We start from the raw sequence: 14,172 nt of genomic DNA, 5'->3' as shown, positions 1-14,172 counted from the left end.
ACTTCCGGCTGCACATAGGCAAGAGGCAGGGACGTCTGCTGTCCCTGTTGCTGTTCACCCTGGCAATTGGGCCACTGCCGATCGCCCCAGAATGTGATAGGCTGGAGAGGTACCCAGAGGGGGAAGCAGTGAACATAGGGTTTCACTCTGTGCGGGTGACCTGCTCCTCTACATCTCAAATCCCAAGCCAGCATGGAAGGGTATGTTGTTTGTGTGTGTGTGTTGATGTGCTTGGCCTTCCTATCTCTACCACTATGTGTTGTGTGTGCGCATGTGATGTGCTTGGACTTCCCACCTTTACCACTATGTCTAGGTGTCTCCCCAGAATCCACCGCAGAGTTAGAGGTAGCCAGCTGCTGACCTCATCCTGTAGCCTTGATGCCACTCGCGGGCATCCTCTGGGGGCTCTGAGGCCGGGTGGCACATGCACAGCTGTGCTGCCCTGTCCCGTGTGGTGACTGAGACGCGGCCTCATCAGTGGCCACTGTCACCACTCCATGAGACGGGTCCGGGTTGACACTCGGCACCCACTCCTGCTACCGGGTGCCCATAGGGCCCTTGGGTTCACCTTGGGACGGAGGGGCAGTTAGTTTGAGCCCAAGCTGCCCCTGCATCATCTGGCTCTGTCAGCCCTGGAGGTTCCCCATGTTCTGCACCATTGCGTTGACAACCTTGGCGATGTTGCTCAGTGACTGGGACAAGCTCTGCAACACCTTGGGCATTCCCATCTGAGAGTGGGACAAGTCCCACAAAACCTCATCAAGGCCAGCCTGGTACTGGGTGACATCCCCCAGACATTCTGCCAAGATCCTGAGCCGCGAGCGACGCCCTGGACACCTTTGCTAATGATGTTGACGTAGTGCACCAGGCTCCCCACGGCGGTCACCACCCTAACGGTGTTGGCCTCGGTGGCACGCATTGCCGGGAATCTCCGCTGGTAGCATCTGGGACTCCTCCAAGTGGCTACGGATCTGCTGGAGTGACGCTGACATCTCCCTCTGAATGTCCCAGCTGCTCCTTATCGTCTCCATCAGCTCCGGGTAACTCTGTTCCACAGGCTCATCATCAGATGGGACCCTGCCGGTCCTGGGATCTAGCAGACCTCCGACTGCTGTCTAGCCTGGGGCTTCCAGCAGCGTGGTGCTTACCAAATTGTGGCCCCAAAGCCTGCCTGTCCACTAACGTTTCCCACTGAGGTTCGTGTATCTGCGCTGGTGGAGGGTGGAGATGACAGCTGTTCCTCGACTGTTACAATGGCATCCTCGGAGCTCTCCTCCGAGATGTTCTCCTGGGAGGCTGGAGAATGGCTGGGCTGGGCCAGCAGCCATCGGCTGGAGGACCTGCAGGAGAATAGACAGTGGTCAATGGGAGGGATGTGTCAGTCAGTCAGTGAGGCAATAGCAACTATCGTTTTACAGGTCCTCCGGGTGGAGCCCGGTGGTTCCTCAACCCTCTCCGGCGTCCGGCAGCCTCCACATTGGTGACCACTCTGTCCTCAGCCACACTGGTCACCGCCAGGGTGGTGAGGGTTTTTGACTCTGGCACACCACCGTCAGTCTGGGTCCTCTCCCGGCGATTATGGCAGAGCTTTTCCTGAGGAGACACGAAGAGAGCATCGTTAGCCAGACACATGGTTCATGTGTGTGTTTGGGGGGGAGGGAGGGGGGCATCGGTGTCTACTCACTTGTGCTTCCCGGTGTAGGTCATTGACCATTTTTCGGCACTGGAGGCCAGTCCTTCTGGTCACATTCCCGGCGCTCACAGCTGCTGCCACATTGTGCCAGGCAGCTCTGGCTGCCCTATGGCTATCTCTCCGGGACTTTCGGGGGAACAGAGCATCCCTCCTGGCCTTCATGCTCTAAGAGCCTCTCTTGATCAGCATCCCGAATCTTGGGGCTGGTCTCCTCGGGACATTGTTGCGAGCTGGCTGGAGTTGGCTGAACAAGTACAGCTTAAATGCTGCTCAACCTTGTTGGTGGGGCCTTGCGAATGCGTTCCTGGCGAGCCTCCGTTTGTGTCGAGAAGCCCGTGGGGCCTTGTTAAGTGGACCAATTAACATTGAATAGTGTTGCTGGCCTCGCTGGGCCAAGCAGCAGGAAGCTCATCGCACTTAGAAATCTTTCCCAAGAATTGCGCCGTAGAATTTTCTTTAGCACTGCGGAGCTGAACTCCGAGATCGGACCGCCATTTTGATAGGGTGCCCCGACCTCTAAGTGAGCTTGTGGGTCCCCAACACCCCCACCCATGAAAAATGTCACTCCCCACACATGTGGACACTACCCCACACGCCCCCCCCCCCCAAGTGAAGACACATTGCTATGGGATCCGTGGGGGCACCCCTCCACTTCAGGTGCCCGCATGTCCACTTACAGGCCCCTCGTCTTCCAGGAACCCCACTGGTCTCCACTGTGGCACCCGGGCAGTGCTTCTGCCAGCTTGGGACAGGCACCTTGGCAGTATCAGAATGGCATTGCCTAGGTGCCAGCTGGGTGGCACCAAGATGTCCTTGTTCCAGTCAGAGGGCCTGGGAGATCGTCTGGGTGCCATTCCACCTGGACCAGTGCTGAATGGCATCCTGCTGCGGCTTCGCTGGGGAGGCCAGTGGAACCCGCGATGCCGGTGAGTCCGGGTGTATTCGCTGAAGTCAGTTTAAAACCGGCTTTGGCAAGTGCCATTTGGCCACGCCCCTTGTGGGCGGGTTTCTGACTCCGAAGCCTCGTGGGACTTAGGTCTATCCCGCGAGGCGTGATGACTGCCGGGAAGCCCGCGGGAGAGCTCTCCCGCATTCACTGACTGCACCGCATTCAAATGAGAGTGCAACACGGCCAGTAGATCGCGCCCATCTTCACAGACAGCAGCATTGCGACCTTAGAAGAACTCATGCATAGGTTCCAATTACCTAAAGGAAATTAAATGAGGTATGTACCGGTTAAGAACTTCCTTTGTAGGGAAACAACAACGTATCAAGACACTCCCTAGTTGAGGAACTGTAGGACAGGGGCGACCTAGAGAAAGGGAACTTAGGGGACCTATAGGACAATTGTTGGAAGAGGTGTACTCTTCCCTGGATGTGACAAGGGAAAATGGGAGTAAGAACTGGGCACAGAAGTAGGAGGGGACTCTGGATCGGAGCACTACACATGGCGAACTCCACCTTCACATGCACAGGGCTGAGCCTAATACAGCTAAAGGTAGTGCACAGAGCGCACCTAACCAGAACTCGAATGAGCAGGTTCTTCCCGGAGGTGGAGGACAAATGCGAATGGTGCCAGGGACGCCTGGCGAAACACACCCACATGTCCTGAGCCTGCCCCAGATTTGGCGGCTTCTGGACGACCTTCTTTGAGGCAAATGGAATTTTGTCTTTCATTGCCAGAGGAATGGAGTTTAAGACTAGGGAGGTTATACTGCAATTGAATAAGGTGTTAGTGAGGCCACACCTGGAGTATTGTGTTCAGTTTTGGTTTCCTTACCTGAGAAAGGACGTACTGGCGCTAGAGGATGTGCAGAGGAGATTCACTAGGTTAATCCCAGAGCTGAAGGGGTTGGATTACGAGGAGAGGTTGAGTAGACTGAGACTGTACTCCTCGGAATTTAGAAGGATGAGGGAAGATCTTATAGAAACATATAAAATTATGAAGGGAATAGATAGGATAGATGCGGGCAGGTTGTTTCCACTGGCGGGTGAAAGCAGAACTAGGGGCATAGCCTCAAAATAGGTGGAAGTAGATTTAGGACTGAGTTTAGGAGAAACTTCTTCACCCAAAGGGTTGTGAATCTATGGAATTCCTTGCCCAGTGAGGCAGTTGAGGCTCCTTCATTAAATGTTTTTAAGATAAAGATAGATCGTTTTTTGAAGAATAAAGGGATTAAGGGTTATGGCGTTCAGGCCGGAAAGTGGAGCTGAATCCACAAAAGATCAGCCATGATCTCATTGAATGGCGGAGCTGGCTCGAGGGGCCAGGTGGCCTACTCCTGCTCCTAGTTCTCATGTTCTTATGTTCTTAATGTCCAAGGTTGTGGGGTGGGAGGGTGGAGCCATGGCCAAAAGCGGTGGTCTTTGGGACCAGCTAGAACTCTTTCTGGGAAGGGAGGCCGACGCACTAGCCTTTGCCTCCCTAATCGCCCGCCGAAGAATCCTGTTCGGCTGGCATTCAGCAGCACCATGCAAAGCTGTCCGACCTGTTGGAGTTCCTCCAAATGGAGAAGATAAAATCCGCCATCTGTGGGTAAGAAGAGGGCTTCTGCAGGACGTGGGAGAAGATAAAATTCGCCATCTGTGGGTAAGAAGAGGGCTTCTGCAGGATGTGGAAGCCATCCACCAACTTGTTGCAAGATTTGTTTGTAGCCTTCAATGAGTAGAGCAGAGGAGAGAAGGGTGCAGACGAGCCACAGATCATAAAAGAAAGGGATGGGGAAGGGGAGGTGGGGTCAAGAGACTGCAGGGCACAAGGGACATAGCCGCAGGGGACAGGCCCACGGGCAAGTGGAAAGACGGGGAGAGGTGAAAGGTGAGGCAATACACCCTCGGACCAATGCTGGGCAGTGCAACTTAGGCAGATCAGCCAAATGGAGCCCACAGCCACGGTGGAGGAGAACATGTAGATGTAAATACTTATAGTGATCACTGTTTGCTTGTGTTTTGTTTTTCTCTTTCTTTGATTTCTCTCCTTTGTAATTTTAATTTATCTTTGGTTGCTTTCTATTGGCCCTATGCACGGTTATGACACTTGTAATTTTTTAAAAAAATTGGAGTGTCCAATTAATTTTTTCCAATTAAGGTGCAATTTAACGTGGCCAATCCACCTACCCTACACATCTTTGGGTTATGGGGGTGAGACCCACTCAGACACGGGGAGAATGTGCAAACTTCACATAGACAGTGACCTGGAACCTGGATCGAACCCAGGTCCTTGGTGCTGTGAGGTAGCAGTGCTAACCACTGTGCTACCGTGCCACCCTCAAGGTAACGATATTTGGAGTGTCGGGAGACCTAGGAGTCCACGAGGCTAGAGAGGCCAATGTTTTTTGATCCCCTGACGATCGCCCTGTGAAACGCAAAAAGCTGGAAGGGCATTCAAAGAGGAGGCAGCGAGCACAGAGTTTCAGTTGATGCGGATGACCTGCTCCTCTACAACTCGGACCCACAGAATGGCCTGAGAGCAATCATGCAACTCCTGGATGAGTTTGGAGCTTTCTCGGGCTACAAACTCAACCTGGGCAAGAAAATGAAAATGAAAATCGCTTATTGTCACAAGTAGGCTTCAAATGAAGTTACTGTGAAAAGCCCCTAGTCGCCACATTCCGGCGCCTGTTCGGGGAGGCTGGTACGGGAAGGGCGAGGGATTCTCAGTGAACTCGAACGGGGAAGGGACAGAGCTGGAAGGACTACATTCAAACTAGCCCAAAACAAATTCCGCTCGTTAGGGATTCAGATGGCTCATGACTGGACACGGATCCACAAGTGGAATCTGACCAGTCTGGCGGAGGAAGTTAAAAAGGACCTACAGAGATGGGATGCACTCCCACTTTCCCTGGCGGGGAGAGTGCAGACGATCAAAATGAATATACTGCCAAGGTTCCTCACCCTGTTTAGATCCATACCAATCTTCATCCCCAAGACCGTTTTCCATAATATAGACAAAATGATCATGGCGATTGTATGGGGATGTAAGAACCCAAAGATTCCTAAATCGACACTGCAAATGAGGAAAAATATGGGCAGTCTGGCCCTACCGAATCTACAATACTACCACTGGGCAGCTATGGCAGATAGGTTGAGGGGATGAATACATGAACACAACATGGAATGGGTGATGTTGGAGGAGCCCTCCTGCAAGGGAACCACCCTCCTGGTGCTCGCCACGGCAGCGCTCCCATTCCCACCGATGAAATGCACATCCTGCCCAATGATGGTAGCCACACTAAAGACATGGAACCAAATGAGGCAGCATTTCGGTCTAACTGAGATGTCCCCATGGACCCCACTTGCGGAAACTACAAATTCCCAATAGTCTTGCTCGACACTACCTTTAAAAAATGGAGACAGGACCGGGAGACGCTAGCAGTCAGGGACATTTATGTAGGTGACAGACGAGCGCTCTTGGGCGAACTGACGGAAGACCTGGAACTACTAACAGAGCAGGCACTCCTCACACCTCCAAATTAAACATTTTCTCCGCAAGGAGATGGTGTAGCTATGTAAAATGGCCACCTGTAAAGGACTATGGGAATTGTGATCAATTTGGGACACAGACGGGTACACAGCCTCTGTGCATTGCGCAAAGAAACCAGACTTGGCTGAAACTTGTAGCCATTAAGAGTCGATCACCATTTCCCCCAGGACAATAGAGTTTGAAACAAGGAGTTACAACAGTAGCAGACTAACCGGCCCCACCCACCCCCCTTATTTGGAAAGGCCTACGTGCCAGCGACATGATAGCTAGGACCTGCCCAGCTATCGAGGTATCCGCCCCCTAATTGGCTGAGATCGATGAGGGTGATCGAAAACCCTATCGATCCATTGAATCTGGAGTAAGGACCGCCCAAAAGGGCGCGAAAGAGACAAAGGATAAAAAGCCCTGCGCACTAGAGATCTGTCTCTTTTAGGACCGGTCTGTGCGCGACCAACTGCAGCAGAACAACCAAGTTCAAGGACCCGCGACCATTCCTGAAGGACGAGCCCAGCTGAGATGAACCCAACAACTTCCAAACTGACCACGTGGACCCGGATAAAGGCCTTATCTCGCACAGTGCCGGTCACTCAAAGTTAAGTAACGGTCATCTTAGTCGTTAGGTGTAGTTTAGTACGGAGCTGCATGTGTTATTGCATAGAGATACAAGTCTTGTGTTATTAATAAACTGTGTTTTTGAGCTAACATATTGGTTGTGTGGTCATTTGGTCGATATAAGAAACAGCTTGTGGTTCACCCCAAAGTAAAGAAGGCAACAATGGCAAGGTGCCCATGGTCCCCGAGAGACACACTGCTAGAGGAATTAATAAACAAGGACAGCAAGAAGGGGGAGGGGGGAACTGTGGGAATATCTATGGACGGTTACTGGATCGGGCAAGACTACCGCTGGACGATGCCAGACGAAAATGCGAGGATGAACTGGGAATGGAAGTGGGTTGGGACTCTGGAGTGAAGCATTGAGCAGGGCCAACTCCTCCTCCTCCTGTGCTAGGCTAAGCCTTATGCAGTTTAAAGTGGTGCACAGAGCCCACCTGACTAGAACCCGAATGAGCAGATTCTTCCCAGAGGTGGAGGACAAATGTGAATGGTGCCAGGGAGGCTTGGCCAACAAACGGCCACATGTCCTGGGCTTGCCCCAGACTTGTCAGGTTCTAGACAGCCTTCTTTGAGGCAATGTCCAAAGTTGTGGGAGTGAGGGTGGAACCGTGCCCGAGAGTGGCAGTCGTTGGGGTATCGGACCAGCCAGAACCACATATGGGGGAAAAGGGCCGATGCCCTTGCTTTTGCTTCCTTAATCGCACGCCGGATAATCCTGCTTGGCTGCAGACTGGCTGGCAGCCCGGTCGGAATTTCTCCACCTGGAGAAGATTAAGTACACCATCCGAGGATCTGACGAGGGCTTCCACAAAGTGTGGGGGATATTCGTCAGTCTGTTCCAAGATCTGTTCGAGGCAACCAGCGACTAGGGAAAGAGGGAGACGGGGAGAACAGACAACAATGCATGAAGAGGAGCGAAGGGGAAGGAGATGAGGGAAGCCAAGGGAGTCACAGAGAGAAACATGGGGAAAAAGAAAGGAGGGGAAGCTCAGGAAGTCAGCCCCTCACCCCTCCCAAACCCACAATGTCAACAACAAAAAACGCAGAGAAGAGGAGCGGAGCTCAGTAGTAATGCACCCAGGGCAGAAGAGAGGGTTACCAAGGGAGAGGAAGGGGGGGGGGGGAATGTATGTTAAAAAGTATGTAAATAAGAAACTATACAACATGTAAATATCAGATACACTATTCGTCAAATTGTTATTCTGCAAAAATTGCAACATGCCAATTAAAATATTTTTTTAAAAAAAGAAAAGGAATCATGGCCAAACCATGGCTTGCAAGGGAAATTAGAGAAAGTATTAGATTCAAAGAAGAGGCATGGAAATTAGCAAGGAAAAGCAATAGACCTAAGGATTGGAGACAGTTTAAAATTCAGCAACTGCAGACCAAGGGATTGATTAAGAAGGCGAAAATACAATATGAAAGTAAGCTAGCAGGGAAACGAAAAAATTGACTGTAAAAGTTACTATAGTATGTAAAGAAAAAAGGATTGATAAAATAAATAGGATCTTGAATAATAAGTGGATCATGGATTATGGGAGAAGGCAGGAGAATAGGGATGAGAAACATATCAGCCATGATTGAATGGCAGAGCAGATTCGATGGACGGAGCTCCAGGGCCTGATAATCTTCATCCTTAAGGAAGTAGCCCTAGAATTAGTAGAAATAGTAGATCCATTCGCAATCATTTTCCAAAATTCTTTGGACTCTGGAATGGTTCTTGTCACATTAAAGGTAAGTGAAAATGGTGGGGTGCGAAATTTGGGCCACATGGGTCACGAAGTTCAGCCAGTGTGGGTCGGGAAGGTTCGCCGGCATAGGGCGCGAAGGTCGGCCAGCGTGAGTCATGAAGGTCAGCCGGTGTGGGTCCCGAAGGAAGGCCGTTTGGTAAAAATGGATCCTGGGCAAAAGAAATTTGAAAAACACTGACCTAGGGCATCATACTTCATTTGGATAAGGGCTGTGATTCAAGTGTTCCTCCCCGAAATCTTGCTACTCTCTCTTGCTTTGTGTTCTGTTTATGTGTGTTTAGATGCTATATAAATGCATTCTCATTGTGTTGGTAGTTTCTTGTGCCTCCTTGTAAAAACTTTTGTATAATTTTAAAATATTTGCAATTCATTGTAGACATGTTGGTGATCTGGGTAACATTGAAGCTAATGATGATGGTGTCGCTACATTTGAAATGCATGATCGACTTCTTCGTTTGGCAGGAAATTATTCAATAATTGGACGTACTTTGGTGGTAAATATTATATTCTGCAGTCACAACTTTTGAGTGCTAGACTGAACAAGAGATTTGTTGTAATTAACATCAAAGCACAACATTTCACACTTTTGATTTCATTAATTTGCTTTCATGCCATCATGTCACCTTTCATTGGGCAGTTCTACGACAGTTATCGGGGGTGAGGTTAGCTCAGTTGCCTGGACAGTTGGTTCTTGATGCCAACAGAGTGGGTTCAATTCCTGTACAGGCAAAGGTTATCTACGAAGGCCCTGCCTTCTCAACCTTGCCCCACACCTGGGGTGAGTTGACCCTCAGGTTAAATCAGGAGCATTCAGCTCTCTTTCAAAAAGGAGACAGCAGCCTATGGTCCTTGGGGACTATGGTTACTTTCATTCCTCGGACAATTGTCCATCTGAATTGTTGTTATCCATTTTTAATGATTTACTTGATCCATTTCTGTCCAAAACAAAGCATTTCTTTGGTCCCAGTAGCACAGAAGTATATCCCTTTAATGGTGGATTGTGTTCTGAAGATTATCTAGCACCGTTTTGAAAGCCAAACAAAGCACGATCAATCACTTTTGCTGGGAGCCTTTTCACCCTGAGAATTTATTAGACTGTAGTGCCAAGTAAAGCTTGTTACTTGGTATTACATAATTAAATAGTTATTTAATGCACAGAAACAGACATTTCGGCCCAAAGACTCTTAGGTCCACATGAGATTCCTCCCATTCTTCTTCATTTAACTCTATTAACATAACCTATTGTTTTCTCCCTTGTGCCTATCCAGATTCCCTTTAAATGCATATAAGCCTCAACTACTCTTAATGATAGTCTGTTCCATGTTATAACCACACTGGGTGAAAAGTTCAACTCTCCTGAATTCCCTATTGGTTTTATAAATGAGGATCTTACATTTGTGATCCTTTTTCTGTTTTCTGCTTACAATTTTGTTCCTTTCAAATTCACCCTAGTGCTTTGTTTTCCTTTTATGACCTTATTAACCTGCATCACTACTTTTAATGATTGGTATATCTGTATCTCAGGGGCGAGATTCTCCGACCCCCGGCCAGGTCGGAGAATCGCCGGGGGCTGGCGTGAATCCCGCCCCCGGCGGTTGCCGAATTCTCCACCACCGGATATTCAGCGGGGGCAGGAATCGCGCCGCGCCGGTTGGCGGGCCCCCCCCCCCCGCGATTCTCCGGCCCGGATAGGCCGAAATCCCGCCGCTAAAATGCCTGTCCCGCCGGCGTAGATTAAACCACCTACCTTATCGGCGGGACAACGTGGCGCGGGCGGGCTCCGGGGTCCTGGGGGGGGGCGCGGGGCGATCTGGCCCCGGGGGGGGGGGGTGCCCCCACGGTGGCCTGGCCCGCGATCGGGGCCCACCGATCCGCGGGCGGGCCTGTGCCGTGGGGGCACTCTTTCCCTTCCGCCTTCGCCACGGTCTCCACCATGGCGGAGGTGGAAGAGACTCCCTCCACTGCGCATGCGCGGGAATACCGTCAGCGGCCACTAATGCTCCCGCGCATGCGCCGCCCGGAGATGTCATTTCCGCGCCAGCTGGCGGGGCACCAAAGGCCTTTCCCGCCAGCTGGCGGGGCGGAAATTCGTCCGGCGCAGGCTTAGCCCCTTAAGGTTGGGGCTCGGCTCCCAAAGATGCGGAGGATTCCGCACCTTTGGGGCGGCGCGATGCCCGACTGACTTGTGCCGTTTTGGGCGCCAGTCGGCGGACATCGTGCCGTTTCCGGAGAATTTCGCCCCAGATCTTTCTTTCTCTACCCCATTTGGACACTTGTTTCCAAGGAATGTATGACACCTTAACCTTCCAACCAAAATATATCACCTGATACACGCCTACATTGAAGTTCATTTGCTAATTACATGTCTATTCTGCAATTTTATTATTATTACAGTCCTCCTCTGAAACAAAAACTGTACCAAAGTACTTTACAAAATATTAAGTAGTTTGAAGTACAGTCACTGTTGTAATCTAGGAGGTTTGGCAGCTGGTTTACACAACAAGCTTTGACAAGCAAAATGATAGTGACCAGATAATCTGTTTTTGTGATGTTTATTGAAGGATAAATATTAGCCAGGGTATGATGGCTAACTACCTTGCTCTCATTAAAAATTGTGCCATGGAATATTTTACATCCACCTGAGGGGGAAAACAGGCCCTTGGTTTAACGCTCATCTGAAAGATGGTACGTGTGACAAAGCAGGACTCCCTCAGTACCTTGCTGGCGTTTCTTTTTTTTAAAAAACATTTCTATCAAGAGATTTCCCATTTTACAATAAATTTTATCCCCCTAAGAAACTGACATTGGTAATGAATGGCTGCCATCGCTGGTAGAATCTTTCAACTGTTCAACCGACCCTCTATCGGTGTACTTGACTTTCTCCAGGTAGAAGAATTCCGTCATGTCACCCAACCATACCGAGACGCTGGGCGGATAAGAAGACCTGCACCCCAGCAGAACTCACTCTGGGCAATCAGCGAGGCAAAAGCAAGGACATCTGCCTTCTCTCTCGTCTACAGCCTCGGCGTGTCTTGACACCCCAAAAATGGCCACCAAGAGGAGAAGGCTGCAGATCAATCTTCAGAATTGCCGACATGGTGTTGAAGAAGGGGACCAAAAAGTTGACAAGTTTGAGGCAAGACCAGAAAATGTGTGTGTGATTGGCCGGCCCCATGGAACTCCTCTCGCACCTGTCTTCTACCTCCAGAAATAAAACATTCATCCTACTTTTGGTCAGGTTCACCCTGTGCACCACCTTAAACTGTATTAGACCAAGCCGCGCACATGAAGACGTGGTGTTCACCCTACGAAGTGCTCACTCCACACCTCATCATCTATTATCTGCCTCAGCTCCCTCTCCCACTTCGCTTTCACCTATCCGCCAATTCCAAGTCCTCACTAAATTTTACCATGAATACCAGGCATTTTACCCTCTTCCGACCCCACCAGTGAAAGTACTCTTTCCAACAGAGAATTCCGTGGTGCCTCGGGAAATGTCGAGAAGGCCATCCATACAAAATTCCTTATCTGAACGAGTTGGCACCTTCCCAGCTCAATCTTCACCGACACTTCCTCTCACCTGGCAAACCATCCTTCTATAACGAGTTTCTGAATCTCTCCAGCCCTTTTCACTCCCACATCCCGAACGTGGTGTCAAGTCTTGACGGCTCAAGAGAAAATGGGAGTGATGCTGTCACCAACGCACCCAGACTAGACCCCCTACACGGCCCCAGCTCTATCTGTCCCCATACAGAATCTGGGTCACTGTACCACCCCATTACTTTCTCAGTGTTGGCTGCTCAATTATAATAAAGCAAATTTTGCAACGCTGCCTGCTGATAGGCATCCTCTGAGTTTTGCCTGCCCATATATAGGATGAGATCAACCTATTAACTGTCACAAAGCAAGATTTAGGGAGGAAGATAGGAAGACATTGAATCAAACCAAAAACCATGGAAGAATATTAATTTTAATAGTCTGGACTCTGCCCACCAGGGACAGACTAAGATTGTCCTACTTTTGCAGATCGGACTGGACCATTTCCATCATACATACATAGTTCACTTTATGCAGCCAGGCCCAACCAATGGCCGCTCAGACTCCCAGATACTTGAAGTTAGAGCTAGCCAAACAAAAATGCAACACCCCTAGATGGCTCCCCTCCACGGAGGGGTTAACTGGAAAATACTAACTCTTTTCCAGATCCAACTTGTAACCCGAAAATGAACCAAAGCTCCTCAATAGCTCCATTATATTATAGTGGGGATTGGGTTCATAACATAAATCATCAACATATAGCGATACCCTATGCTCCATCCCACCTTCTTTATCCCCTTCCACTTAACCAAAGCCCTCAAAGCTATGGCTAAGGGCTGAATCGGTAACACAAATAAGCAGGGAGACATCGGACACCCCTGTCTAGTCCCCCTTTTCAAATGGAAGTACCCCGAATACAAGGTACTGTACGAACACTAGCCAAGGGGGCTCTCTGCTACAGCCATACCCATGAAACCAATTTTGTAATAATAATCTTTATTAGTGTCACAAGTAGGCTTACATTAACACTGCAATGAAGTTACTGTGAAAATCCCATAGTCGCCACATTCCGATGCCTGTTGAGGTACACTGAGAGAATTCAGAATGTGCAATTCACCTGACAAGCTCGTCTTTCGGGACTTGTGGGAGGAAACCGGGGAGAACGTGCAGAATTCGCACAGACAGGAACCCAAGCCGGGAATCGAACCCGGGTCCCTAGCGCTGTGAAGCAACAGTGCTAACCACTATGTTTCCGTTTGGCCCTAGACCTAACCTCTCCAGAACTTCAAAAAGGTACCTCCACTCCTTTTTCAACAGTAATCACCACCACAGAGCTATAAAGATTCTTGTTAGCTTTACCTGGGGGCAGAAACCAAACTACCACTCGAATCTTTACTGCTCAGGAATCTGCACCTCCGCCAATATCCATTCTGGTGGCTGGCGGAGTGGAAGGCAGTGGTTGCCGGGGTGACCAGGATCGGGGACGTGCTGGATGGCGGAGGAGTGGGCTGGATCATGCCCTACGAGCTCGCCGAGCGCGGAGTGGTGTCCGTCCAGCTCGCGACCGAAGCTATTCGAAGTCTTGAGGCGGCGCAGGTGTGCAGTGGCATCCCGTCTGAGCCTCTGCTGGGATGGAATTCCACATTGGTCCCAAGCCCCGGAACTCCCCTTCCCCCCCGGGTGCCGGTACCCCACAACCCTAGCCGCCTCCCGGAAATACCCCCCTGCCTTTTCGCACGGCACGGAGGGGTTTCCTGTATAGCCTGCTGCTGCACACTTTCCACCTCTTTGTCCTCGCCCGCCGTCCGGACAGAACCTGCCGTGCCTCATTGCCGTCTGCCGGCGGAGGTCTTCACTAGAGGTCCCTCTACGAAGGTATCCTCCCCACACCACTCAGGGACCTGGGGTGGAGGGTGATGCACGTAGCAGTGCCGCGCAGTCAGCATCTGAACCACTTCACAAACTCCCCAGTGAGCTGCCAGTTTTGCGGCCTGGTGAAGTCCGTGAACCATGTTTATGTTCTGTGGCCTAGGTTGCACTCCCTTTTTGGTTTCTTGGTGGTTGTTGATGTTTTGTTTGCACTTCAGCCCCAC

General features: G+C 50.4%; 1 protein-coding gene across 1 annotated transcript in view; it reads left to right on the top strand.

The window, feature by feature from the left end:
• Positions 1 to 11,677, top strand: part of LOC140428031 (superoxide dismutase [Cu-Zn]-like) — a 77,054-nt gene extending 65,377 nt beyond the window's left edge. Inside the window, exons 4-5 of the mRNA XM_072514002.1 lie at positions 8,919 to 9,036; positions 11,429 to 11,677. Coding sequence (XP_072370103.1) covers positions 8,919 to 9,036; positions 11,429 to 11,578 — 268 coding nt within the window. The 3' untranslated portion in view covers positions 11,579 to 11,677. The remainder of the gene's footprint in view (positions 1 to 8,918; positions 9,037 to 11,428) is intronic.
• Positions 11,678 to 14,172: the final 2,495 nt, after the last annotated feature.

The sequence above is a fragment of the Scyliorhinus torazame genome, chromosome 8 (assembly GCF_047496885.1).
Source record: "Scyliorhinus torazame isolate Kashiwa2021f chromosome 8, sScyTor2.1, whole genome shotgun sequence".
In the NCBI taxonomy this organism is placed as follows: Eukaryota; Metazoa; Chordata; class Chondrichthyes; order Carcharhiniformes; family Scyliorhinidae; genus Scyliorhinus; species Scyliorhinus torazame.
The sequence above is the reverse complement of the archived record's forward strand: the minus strand, read 5'-3'. Positions and strand labels throughout refer to the sequence as shown.